The 13,839-nt window shown below is 44.0% G+C and overlaps 1 protein-coding gene across 4 annotated transcripts in view; it reads left to right on the top strand.

Moving 5' to 3' along the window:
- Positions 1-13,839, top strand: part of FAT3 (FAT atypical cadherin 3) — a 748,816-nt gene that overhangs the window by 622,608 nt on the left and 112,369 nt on the right. For all 4 annotated transcript variants that reach the window (XM_085623129.1, XM_085623130.1, XM_085623128.1 and 1 more), the window contains 2 exons: positions 3,589-3,803; positions 6,518-6,655. In XM_085623129.1, coding sequence (XP_085479255.1) covers positions 3,589-3,803; positions 6,518-6,655 — 353 coding nt within the window. The remainder of the gene's footprint in view (positions 1-3,588; positions 3,804-6,517; positions 6,656-13,839) is intronic.

Raw genomic sequence — 13,839 nt, 5'->3', positions numbered from 1 at the left:
CTCTCTGGGTGATGCTAGTACTTCTTGCCATCAGTGTCGTCTAGGTCGCCAACCTACTCCCCCCATTTATCTCGCAACCTTTGCATGGGGTCAGGCATGTTATTAATGATTTTTCGATATATGTCATTGAAATTGCTTTAGTGTGTATATGATCGGTCAGTAATCTGTCCTCCAGTGGTGAGGCTTCGGGCGGTGTGGTGTCAGAGGGGATTACTGTCTCCAGGGCATTTCGGATCTGGTGATAGCGGAATTGTTCCGTGGGTGCCATCTCGTACTGTTCTTGTATCTGGGTGGAGGGGATCACCCGTCCTCGTGCCCAGAGATCTCCCACCTTAGAGATTCCTATATCATCCCAGCGCTTGAAGCCTTTCCCAACCGGCCTAGTTTGTCCGTGACCCATAGGGACGTTGCTAGTGTGATCTTGTTGTACCATCCCAGTTTTTTGCACTCTATGTTCCATATCTGAAGTGTGTGGTTCGTTGGGCCTGTCAGGGCCCGTGTCTTGTTATAGAGTGCACGAAGAAGTCCTTCCTCACCCAACTCAAATCTATCAAGGCCGCAATCAGGGTCTGTATGGGGATATGTAGCCATTGGTTGATTACAGTCAATTGGTACGCCCAATAATACGTCTGTATATTGGGAAGTGCGATGCCACCATTGTACCAGGTTCTGAACGATTTTGTCATAGCTATGCGGGCCGGTTTATTATCCTAGAGGAGTTTGGTGACCTCCGTTTCTATGGCCCGAAAGTACGATTGAGGAACCAAGAAGTGCGTGTTTTGCTACAGAAACCTATGGAGTGCCATCATCTTAAAAAGTGCTGCCCTTCCCAGGAGCGTCAGAGGCAGTGATTGCCAATGTTTTGTGTCTCTTTGCAGTCGTTGCAAGGGGGCTTGAAGATTTAAAGTCATAAAGACCTCCGGGTCATGGGTGATATGGATTCCTATGTATTTGAAAGTGTCCCTTACTATTGTTACATCACAGTCCGCTGGCAGTACTGGTGGAGGCCCTTGCAGTATATATAGGACCGATTTAGTACAATTGATCGTATACCCTGCATGTCTGCCATACGAGCTAAATATATCTAATAGAAATGAAAGGGAATGCCGGGGAGAGGCCATATAGAGGAGAACATTGTCTGTGTAGAGGGATATTCGATCCTCATAGCTCTCTGTCCAGCGCAGTCCACGAATGACCGGGTCTTGTCTTATCCAGGCCGCTAAGGGCTCTAGTATAAGGGCAAAGAGGAGCAGCGATAAAGGGCAGCCCTATCTCGTGCCTCGATGTAGTGGGAACTCCCTGGAGATATGCTCGTTGGCCAGCCGCGGCCCGTGGAGGGAGTTCCGTGGGGCGGTAAGGCGGGGGAGGGGCAGGGTGGGATGTTCTAAAAACCGGAATATGGATAATTGCAGGTAAGTAAACAATTAAATAAATAAAACGAATTTCGTAGCGCGCCCTGCATCGCAAAATGCGATGCAGCGTGCGCCAAAAAATTCGTTTTATTTATTTAACTGTTTACTTACCTGAAATTATCCATATTCCGGTTTTTAGAACCCCCCGCCCCGCCTTACCGCCCCACGGAACTCCCTCCACGGGCCGTGGCTGCCGTTGGCTACTACATGTGCCATGGGAGAGGCATACAGTAGCCTAATCCATGAGCTGAATTTAGGTCCAAACCCCATCTTAATAAGGACAGCGAAGAGGAATGGCCATTCGACCCTGTCAAAGGCCATTTGTGCGTCAAGGGACAGAACAATCGCATCTTCTTGAACAGTATGTTTATGGCCCAGCACGCCATGTAGGCATCTCAAATTTAGAGCCATATTTCGTCCTGGCATAAACCCTGATTTGTCTGGGTGTATTAACGTGGCCAAATGTGGTGTAAGTCTGGTGGCTAGGGTTTTAGCTAATATTTTGGCCTCGGCGTTGATCAAAGATATTGGTCTGTAGGAGGCACATTCTCGGGAAGGCTTACTGGGTTTGTGGATGGCCTCTATCGTCGCCGTCCGTTGGTCCCAGGGGAGTTTCCCTCTATCCAAGCTGGCCTGATACATAGCCACCAGGTGGGGTGTAAGTGTCGTCGTATTTAGTTTGTACCACTCTATTGGGATACCGTTAGGGCCTAATGCCTTTCCTGACTGGAGTTTTCCAATTGCTATTTCTTCGGTGGAGAGTTCCATCTCCAGTGAGTGGGACTCCTTTTCTGTGAGCTTGGGAAGCTGAATATCACGTAGGAATTCCGTCGCCTCCTCCTCTGTTATGGTAAGCGCTGAGGTGTAAACCTGTGCATAGTGTCGCGCTAGAAGGTCTACTATGTCTTGGGGCTTTGTGATAACATCACCAGTGGGAAGCTCAAGCTCCGCAATCCACCTGTCGGCCTTCTCTCGCTTGTCGAGCCAGGCCAGGAGATTGCCGGCCTTATCGCCGACTTCATATATTGTATGTTGAGTGGCAGAGAGGCGCGTTTTTGTCAGAGGGGTCCTGCCCCTGAGCCCCTTCCAGGTCACTGATCTCCTGTTCAAGGGTCGCTACTGCCTGGGCTTTCTCTCGTTTGTGATTCGTTATAATGGAGATAACCTGTCCACGCTACACTGCCTTGTTTGCCTCCCAGAGGACGATCGGGGAGGAGACTGAGGGCGCGTTCTCAATAAAGTAATGCTTGGTGGTATCAGCCCTTTCCATATTCCCTCATTTTTGAGATACCCGGGATATATGGGGAACATTCGGTGCTGTGTTGTGGCATGCCATGTGTAAAGAGTGCTACAAAGAATACTTTTGATACATTAAAATACTATTTACAAATTCAAAATTATTTGTGTCATGTGGTGCCATTCCTTGCATCTTCCATATCATCCCCGCCCTATGACTGGGGCAGATGATTCCATCAGAGTATCCCCTTTTTTGCCTTATAAACAATATACAGGAGAGATTTGATAAGGAAAACCTTTATCTATGCAGTAATAAATATCTGAATTCCACTCATCTAATCATGTGACCTTCACAAGAGCATCCAACTGGTAACAGATATTCCGCAGAGGCCATTGCCTTAGCCCTGATATATTATATTGAAGAATTCTTATTCTGGAAGCACAATAACCCTTGGCAAGTCTCCATCTGCTCTGCTAGTGTTATTCTTCACAGGCCGTGGCAGCCTTATGTGTATGAATTCGCTCACCTTAATCAGACTTGCTTCTCAATACATCATATTTTATTCAGGAGGCTGGAATCTGCGAAGGGAATATCAAAAGAACAGAGAAGATAGTGGTGTTGAAATGATGTTTCTCATTAAGACTTCTGTTCCTTCGTATTACCCAAACCCCTCTCCACCGCTCAGGCTGTCATCAGCGTTATCTTATAGCTGTCGCCGGCTCTAATGTATGAAACTGATGTGTGGATGGTCATGATGTTAGAAACGAGGTGAGCCAAGCCTATGATTTTTGCACCTGCACAAATTGCGCCTTTCAAGTTTTGTGCTAAATTTATAGTAATCTAAGCCCTCGTTACAAAATTTGTGTCTTATTGGAAAAAATGCATACCATAGAAAATCAGCATTTCAACTAAACAGTTTCTGTCTTCCAAACTTTTTAGGTGTAATTTCAGTTTTTGAAACACTAGACTATGAGGCATGCAGAGATTTCTATCTGGTAGTGGAAGCAAAAGATGGGGGTGTGCCGCCTCTAAGTGCAGTCACAACGGTGAACATCAACTTAACCGACGTCAATGACAACGCGCCCAAATTTAACCAGCAGATGTACAGTGCGGTCATCAGCGAGGATGCTTCAATTGGTGATTCTGTCATCTTGGTCAGTATTAGGTTACTTTTATTTCATTACTAGAAGACACATTTAGTTTTACTTCTCAAAAAAATTTTTTTTTTTAAATTTCTTCACCTGATTAACTGTTTTTGAACATTTATCCCCAAGTTCACTTGGAGATAGTGTCATGTCTTGAATAAGTTTAGGATGGTACATTTTTCATTTTCAGTGGCTATTCTCAACACTTCTAGCTGTGTTTTTTTGTTGCTTTTGTGTTGTTCCTAACAGGATACTACTCTCCCCTCTGATCCTTCAGAAAGAGAGTGCCCACAGGGATTACATGAATGACTTGACTTTCGAGAAATATGAGAGCAAACAGGATGTGCCTTTGGGAGATTTACTCAGAAATTGTAAATATTGTTAAACATGGATTGATTTACTTGGCTAGGGGACTGGACTTTTAAGACCTGATGGTTGTGGGCACAGAAAAACCTGTACGTGTTAACCTGTAGAAAAGGGGTTTGAACGTTATCACTAAAACAGCATCACAAAATAATATTTATTGTTTAATCCGGGGAGTCTAGTGTTGGTCAAGAAGGGCCAGGTCCACATATTTAAATGACGGCCCTTTCCAAGTCTTCTCATCTATTTTCTCCTATTCTGCTGAAGATAAGATGGTGGCACTTCTAAGGAAATCAACTATTGATAAACTGGTGATTTATTCTGAAGGAGCACATATAACACACATCTTTAACAATCTTCTTAGGTAGTCATTTTTCCTACCACATGTCTATTGAACTGAGGTCGCTGATCCTGACAGTAATGAGAAAGTGAGGCACTCTCTTCTGTTACATGACACAGAATAGTATCCCTTTAGTAGCACACAAGCAAATGACATTGAAACGGCACTTGGATGGGCAAAGAGAAACTATGCGTTGATAGAGGAGGAAAGGGAGTTAATAAAGCCCCTGAGTACACTCTGCCATCCTCCTCAACTCATAGCCCTCTGCCTCACTCATCGGCATTGCCAACAGAAGACACACAGGCACATTAACAGTTTTTAACTGTTAATAACTAATGTTAAAATGAGTAATAAGCACAGTAGGAAGGACATTTTTTTATTTCTCACAGAAACTTAGCTTTGAATAAACTGTGAGTCTTCTCTAATCGCCCACATCTTCACCGTATGGGGTATCCCAGCCATGTCTGTCCTACCCTTAAGGAGTTACAGCCACTGTGGGATGGGACCATGTACAATAACAGCACATGCGGCAAACTTGACCCTGGTGTCCTTTTGCCTCTGATGTCCCTGCATCCCTACTTATTCTGGGATCATTTCATGGTTTTCACATCCTCCACGTAACTGCCAGTGTCACCCCTTCTCTCACCTTCTCTTTCTGTTCCAAGCTCCCAATGTTTGGCTAGAGCCTGTCAAACAGTGCAAGTCTGGTTGAAAAAAACTTATTGTGGGCTTACCAAGAACTTACTGCCTGCCCATTGCTTATCATTGGTTGGCTTAATTGTCACTCTCATTTGCTTACCATTTCTTTGATTGGCTGGCTTCTATCCTACCAGTTCTCATTTTTATGGAACTACTTCTTTATTTTTTGCTTAAGCACACCATGAGAGTGCGTGCGTTTTCTTCATCTTTCCTTTGTTTCCTTTGCACCGCCAGATACCCACCACGTGCATTCCGTGTTGCTGTCTCCCTCAAGATGCAAGCTCTCTGTCTCTGGCTTCTCCCCACCAAGCTACCTTCCATCCATCTGCTCCGTGTTGCTTTATCGCTCACATGCTTCTCCTCCCTCGTGTTGCTCTCCCTTGTATGCTTCTTTTTCCCTCTCCCACACATTCCTAGTTGCTCTCCCCACCCACTCCTTTGTTGCCCTCTAGGCCCACAGTTTTCTTTTTTTACAATACTTTTTTTTTTAGGGGGGAACCTGGCAGCAAATTGTTGCCAGCCCATCTGCCTTGAAACAAAGGTGAACTCCAAGCAGTGAGAACGCAGCTGTGAATTCTCATAACTACTGCAATCTCTGCGTAAATTCACTACTTTCTGACTTCATCAAAATACCACTGAATATGCACATTCGCTTCTAACTGCCTTACTATGTGCAACTTGTAAAGACAAGATCAAGTGGAGACATTGGCTGGTGGAAATGCTGCTTGTGTTTGGTACAAGGTCAGTTTTTGATCCTGGTTCCGAGTTTACCCCATGCAGCGGTAAACAACATGTGGTAGCCGTCTCTAGGACCGGCACTACTGCAAGCTATTCCTGTTTGCGCACTCCTTCGGAGGTGCAAATTCCTCCAGGAATTGCAGAAAGGAAATTGCATGGGCCAAAAACCCAGAAACGTTTGATTTGAAATTGAGCACATACACAATTTGAATCTGATCTCAAAGATCACCTGGAGCTAAAAGGGAGGCCGATAGTTTTCAAGTCAAAGCTCCTATCATATTGCAAGCATTTCATATGTTCTACTTACCACTGCTCCCAAGTCTATGTGCCTGTATCAAAAGTGCCCATTTGTTTATGAAATCTTATCTGTCAGATCTTCTTCTTCAACAATTCAGAAATGTGTAGCTCCCACATTTATCAACCCAAAGAATGTCTCCTTCCCGACCCCACTTACCATGTGAACTCTATTAACCTGGAAGTTGATCGAGAAATAAAAAGCATCAGCTTGCGTTTATTACGCCTGTAAAGTTTCTTTCCTATTGTATTTATTTTATGTTTGCATTTTTTATACATTTCCCTGTAGCTGATTGCTGAAGATCTGGACAGTCCAGCCAATGCGCTTATTCGTTTTTCGATTGTCAGCGGGGATCGAGATGGGCAGTTTGCTATTGACCCTGTTGTAGGACTTCTAAAAGTTAAGGAAAAATTGGACAGAGAACGAGTAAGAATTTTTTGGGTTGTCATTTATATGTGTTGTTATTGGTACTTGTGCTGCTGTATATGTTCACTGCTTAAATGTGTGTTTAGGAAGTACCACTTTTTAGCTTGAAAAAATATGCATATTGAATGATTTCATATTTTGCATAAACAATTGACTGTTCTATGAAAGCTAAATTCCAACAGTGCAAATTATGCAAATGTTTTCCACATCTTTGAAATGTGGCATGTGTGTCTAGGACAGATCTGTAATATTTTAAAATCCTGCATTTGATTAGATGTCTAAAACATGCTTCTGCCTTATTTTTAGCTCAGAACTTTAATAATGTGAATGTGTTGATAAAGTGTAGACTTTAAAGCAGCTTAATTAAACAACAAAAGAGTGACAAGGGGATAGGGAGCAAAAAAGAGGCACGGGCAAAAACCAAAAATATTTGTTAAAAGAACCCTCACTCACCAACCTAGTTGGTGACATGCTTCATCATCGGGTTCCCACCAGAGAGGCCGAATGCCTCTCTGGTGTGCTGCGACGCCTGTGTTACAGCGGAGCGGGTTTCTGGTTGTGAAGGGGAGTGAGATTAAAAGGTAAATTATTTTAACCAATGACAAGTTTATTCTTGGCAAATCAAAAACCGATAAAAACGTGAATTGGGCAAGGTCTGGCCAGTGATGTTGACCAGGGCTTGACCAATTTTTAGGTCGACATGTTTCTGCTTATAGTGCCTAATCGGCTAAGCTTTCATCAGGACCAAGGGAGTCCCCACGGCGGTATGCACACTCTAAGGCGCACCCTAACCTGTGGAGATCAAATGGTAAAACTCACGGTTTTACCCGGGAGCCTCCTATATATCCGGGGCTCAGAAAGTCTGAAATAGAAATAAGACAGACAAACCACATATAAAGAAACATACATAGACAAAACATTGTTGGATTGCAGTTTTTTTAGAAAAGTGCTTGAGTGAACAAACATTTAATGGAACCGTGCTGTACAGCGAGAGTGGGTGTCTTGGTAGCAATATTAGCTAGCAAGACCGCAGTACGAGTGATTATTCGTTGTATCTAACTTGTGAAAAAGTGGACTGGTATTCACAAGACAAAAAACACTATTTGTGTCTAATTACGATTACTTCAAGTGATGTCAGCACTATTGACAAGGTGCAATCGTAGTGGCTAATTGGCCGGAGTGAATGTCAAACATAAAGCGAACTCGTGAAGTGGCAGGCATGCTAAAAACAAGCGTCTGTGGTGTTTGCCAGGCGCCGTTGCTCCAAAGCATGTCTAACATTAAAAAATAGCTGCATGAAAGAACCAAAAAGCCCTCTTACTTATGCTGTTGTTGTAACTAACATCATGGGTCCGGGAGGGGGGTAGTGGGCTATAGTATCTGGCGAGATAAAAAAGCAGATCGTAACTGTTATCATCTGCTTTTGGAATGAAATTTGGAAGGAACCTAATGCGGTGTCTTAGCGGTTCGTCAACTTACTTCCATGCTCGCACACTCCCGCGATCAACCTCGATCTGTCCTCCTCGGCCCGGATCTTGGTAATTGTGCGGGGACTACGGAAGTAAGTACTTCCTGGTTCTAATCACGTGATGGTTTCCAAGTACGTATAAACCAATGGGGCGGGTGAATCCGAATGCGGAAAATGCCTAGCCATTGGTTATGTCCTCGTGATTAGTACAGAAGGAGGGGCGGGTAATGACGAGTGTAAGCGTTGGATTCCTATTGGCTCTCCCCAAGAATAGGAGGTTCTTTTGGGTTGGTGCGTTTTATCTGTCAAATGCTACCATTAGAGGCATATACTATCGATGTCTGATCCCCGGTTGTGAATTCTTATGTGCATGTGCGAGTGATGCAGATAAACACTCTTTTCTTGATGTTAATATACCCTGGTTGGTATATATCGCATCGTGCGGAAAATCTATGGGCAGCATAAACGGAGGAGTTAGTGTAAATATGGTAATTTATGCTGGCAAAACACACAGAATGCAGTGTGTGCTTAAAAGAACTACACGGAGGCTACTAAGGAGTTGATGTCATGTATGATGGAATCAATTTTTCAATATGGAACCCCATGGAATATTATCATTCAGTCCTTGGAGATGAGTAGATAAGCGGTAAACCCAACGTTGTTCTTTCTCAAATAGCAGTTTTTGGTTATCTGCTCCAGGCCTGAGTTTTTCGATGATCGTCCATCTCATGTCATTTGTGGTGTGGTTCAACTGTAGATAATGTTCAGCCAATTTAGTGCTCAGTTTGCGACATCGGATGGTGCTGCGATGTTCGCAAATTCTCTGTTTTATCTTTCTACTCGTCATTCCGACGTATCTCAGTCCACATGGGCAAGTGATCATATAGACCACATCGGTGGAATTGCAATTGGTGTGCATTCTCTGTAACCATTGTTTGCCTTGTTCCAGTAGTAGGTACTTAGAGGGGGAAGTCAAATGGCAGACACTGCATGACCCGCAGGGGTAGTGGCCCACAATGGGCGAAAGGCCCCACGTACTGGTAATGGACTGATCTTGGTTTCTTTCTTGAACTTTCGGACGGGTATGTACAAGGGAGTCCTTAATACTTCTTGCTCTCTTATAGGAGAATAGTGGCTTCTCCCAATCATGTTTATTACTTGTCAGTATATGCCAATTTTTCTTTATGGACTTGCTCACTGCGTTGGAGGCTGCGTTGTAAGTTGTGACGCAGGTGAGAGGTGTAGTGTCCTGATCACCTTTCTCACAAACTTCCAGAAGAGATTCTCTGTTCTGGTTGCGAGCTCGTTTGTTACTTTTTGCCAGTATTTTGGTAGGGTATCCCCGATCTTTCAGTTTGGCAGTAAGATCATTGGCTTGTTTTTTGTACATTGAGACCTCGCTACAGTTACGACGGAGCCGTAGGTATTGTCCAAATGGCAGGTTTTCCCTCAATGGACGAGGGTGGTAGCTGGTAAAATGCAATAAATTGTTTTTTGCAGTAGGTTTGTGGTGGGTTTTAGTTTGAAGGATATCACCTACCCTGGTAATTACCACATCCAAAAAGATCATTTCCTCTTTATTGTGAGAATGTGTGAAATTTAAGTGAGGATCGCATTCATTCACCCAGTTGTAGAAATCAAGGAGGGAATCCTCCGATCCCTGCCAGATGATCAAGACGTCATCAATATATCTTTTCCAAAAGAAAATATTGGACGAAAAAGGGTTTTGTGGCGTTAGGATGAATTTGCTCTCAAAATCAAATACATACAGCCCTGCTACCGAAGGCGCAAAGGTGCTGCCCATCGATGTGCCGGATGATTGTAAAAACAGATTGCCCTTGTATTCGAAGAAATTTCTCTTTAATGCGAGTGTGGCACATGCGATCACAAAATCGCGCGGAGTTGTATGGTTCCACGTGCTGGAATCAAGGGTACTTCTGATTACATTGATGGTGTCATCCTGGGGAATACAGGTGTACAGGCTTTCAATGTCCATGGTCACCAGAAAAATTACTCCATCTGGAAGAGTGATCTCTTGGAGGAGAGCCAATAGACTTTTCGTGTCTTTCAGGTAGGTGCTAGTAGCCTGTATCAATGGTTTCAGGAAGAAGTCACAATAACGTGACAAAGGTTCCAAAAGAGAGCCAATCCCAGATACTATGGGACGTCCAGGAGGAGGTATCCTGTTCTTGTGAGTTTTAGGGAGAGTGTAAAAGTAAGGTATGATTCCCTCACTGGTAGTGAGGTAAGTCGCTTCTTGTTTGGTGATAAAACCCTGGGTTTCCGCGTTTTCTACCAGTTGGTGAATTGTACTGCGGAGTTCATCGGTTGGATCAGTAGCAAGAGGAGTATAGCTGATAGGGTCATTGAGGAGGCGTCTGCTCAATGACCCTATCAGCTATACTCCTCAGGGTTTTATCACCAAACAAGAAGCGACTTACCTCACTACCAGTGAGGGAATCATACCTTACTTTTACACTCTCCCTAAAACTCACAAGAACAGGATACCTCCTCCTGGACGTCCCATAGTATCTGGGATTGGCTCTCTTTTGGAACCTTTGTCACGTTATTGTGACTTCTTCCTGAAACCATTGATACAGGCTACTAGCACCTACCTGAAAGACACGAAAAGTCTATTGGCTCTCCTCCAAGAGATCACTCTTCCGGATGGAGTAATTTTTCTGGTGACCATGGACATTGAAAGCCTGTACACCTGTATTCCCCAGGATGACACCATCAATGTAATCAGAAGTACCCTTGATTCCAGCACGTGGAACCATACAACTCCGCGCGATTTTGTGATCGCATGTGCCACACTCGCATTAAAGAGAAATTTCTTCGAATACAAGGGCAATCTGTTTTTACAATCATCCGGCACATCGATGGGCAGCAACTTTGCGCCTTCGGTAGCAGGGCTGTATGTATTTGATTTTGAGAGCAAATTCATCCTAACGCCACAAAACCCTTTTTCGTCCAATATTTTCTTTTGGAAAAGATATATTGATGACGTCTTGATCATCTGGCAGGGATCGGAGGATTCCCTCCTTGATTTCTACAACTGGGTGAATGAATGCGATCCTCACTTAAATTTCACACATTCTCACAATAAAGAGGAAATGATCTTTTTGGATGTGGTAATTACCAGGGTAGGTGATATCCTTCAAACTAAAACCCACCACAAACCTACTGCAAAAAACAATTTATTGCATTTTACCAGCTACCACCCTCGTCCATTGAGGGAAAACCTGCCATTTGGACAATACCTACGGCTCCGTCGTAACTGTAGCGAGGTCTCAATGTACAAAAAACAAGCCAATGATCTTACTGCCAAACTGAAAGATCGGGGATACCCTACCAAAATACTGGCAAAAAGTAACAAACGAGCTCGCAACCAGAACAGAGAATCTCTTCTGGAAGTTTGTGAGAAAGGTGATCAGGACACTACACCTCTCACCTGCGTCACAACTTACAACGCAGCCTCCAACGCAGTGAGCAAGTCCATAAAGAAAAATTGGCATATACTGACAAGTAATAAACATGATTGGGAGAAGCCACTATTCTCCTATAAGAGAGCAAGAAGTATTAAGGACTCCCTTGTACATACCCGTCCGAAAGTTCAAGAAAGAAACCAAGATCAGTCCATTACCAGTACGTGGGGCCTTTCGCCCATTGTGGGCCACTACCCCTGCGGGTCATGCAGTGTCTGCCATTTGACTTCCCCCTCTAAGTACCTACTACTGGAACAAGGCAAACAATGGTTACAGAGAATGCACACCAATTGCAATTCCACCGATGTGGTCTATATGATCACTTGCCCATGTGGACTGAGATACGTCGGAATGACGAGTAGAAAGATAAAACAGAGAATTTGCGAACATCGCAGCACCATCCGATGTCGCAAACTGAGCACTAAATTGGCTGAACATTATCTACAGTTGAACCACACCACAAATGACATGAGATGGACGATCATCGAAAAACTCAGGCCTGGAGCAGATAACCAAAAACTGCTATTTGAGAAAGAACAACGTTGGGTTTACCGCTTATCTACTCATCTCCAAGGACTGAATGATAATATTCCATGGGGTTCCATATTGAAAAATTGATTCCATCATACATGACATCAACTCCTTAGTAGCCTCCGTGTAGTTCTTTTAAGCACACACTGCATTCTGTGTGTTTTGCCAGCATAAATTACCATATTTACACTAACTCCTCCGTTTATGCTGCCCATAGATTTTCCGCACGATGCGATATATACCAACCAGGGTATATTAACATCAAGAAAAGAGTGTTTATCTGCATCACTCGCACATGCACATAAGAATTCACAACCGGGGATCAGACATCGATAGTATATGCCTCTAATGGTAGCATTTGACAGATAAAACGCACCAACCCAAAAGAACCTCCTATTCTTGGGGAGAGCCAATAGGAATCCAACGCTTACACTCGTCATTACCCGCCCCTCCTTCTGTACTAATCACGAGGACATAACCAATGGCTAGGCATTTTCCGCATTCGGATTCACCCGCCCCATTGGTTTATACGTACTTGGAAACCATCACGTGATTAGAACCAGGAAGTACTTACTTCCGTAGTCCCCGCACAATTACCAAGATCCGGGCCGAGGAGGACAGATCGAGGTTGATCGCGGGAGTGTGCGAGCATGGAAGTAAGTTGACGAACCGCTAAGACACCGCATTAGGTTCCTTCCAAATTTCATTCCAAAAGCAGATGATAACAGTTACGATCTGCTTTTTTATCTCGCCAGATACTATAGCCCACTACCCCCCTCCCGGACCCATGATGTTAGTTACAACAACAGCATAAGTAAGAGGGCTTTTTGGTTCTTTCATGCAGCTATTTTTTAATGTTAGACATGCTTTGGAGCAACGGCGCCTGGCAAACACCACAGACGCTTGTTTTTAGCATGCCTGCCACTTCACGAGTTCGCTTTATGTTTGACATTCACTCCGGCCAATTAGCCACTACGATTGCACCTTGTCAATAGTGCTGACATCACTTGAAGTAATCGTAATTAGACACAAATAGTGTTTTTTGTCTTGTGAATACCAGTCCACTTTTTCACAAGTTAGATACAACGAATAATCACTCGTACTGCGGTCTTGCTAGCTAATATTGCTACCAAGACACCCACTCTCGCTGTACAGCACGGTTCCATTAAATGTTTGTTCACTCAAGCACTTTTCTAAAAAAACTGCAATCCAACAATGTTTTGTCTATGTATGTTTCTTTATATGTGGTTTGTCTGTCTTATTTCTATTTCAGACTTTCTGAGCCCCGGATATATAGGAGGCTCCCGGGTAAAACCGTGAGTTTTACCATTTGATCTCCACAGGTTAGGGTGCGCCTTAGAGTGTGCATACCGCCGTGGGGACTCCCTTGGTCCTGATGAAAGCTTAGCCGATTAGGCACTATAAGCAGAAACATGTCGACCTAAAAATTGGTCAAGCCCTGGTCAACATCACTGGCCAGACCTTGCCCAATTCACGTTTTTATCGGTTTTTGATTTGCCAAGAATAAACTTGTCATTGGTTAAAATCATTTACCTTTTAATCTCACTCCCCTTCACAACCAGAAACCCGCTCCGCTGTAACACAGGCGTCGCAGCACACCAGAGAGGCATTCGGCCTCTCTGGTGGGAACCCGATGATGAAGCATGTCACCAACTAGGTTGGTGAGTGAGGGTTCT

This window comes from Triturus cristatus, chromosome 8 (genome assembly GCF_964204655.1).
Source record: "Triturus cristatus chromosome 8, aTriCri1.1, whole genome shotgun sequence".
Lineage (NCBI taxonomy): Eukaryota > Metazoa > Chordata > Amphibia > Caudata > Salamandridae > Triturus > Triturus cristatus.
This window is presented reverse-complemented; position numbering and strand designations above follow the sequence as displayed.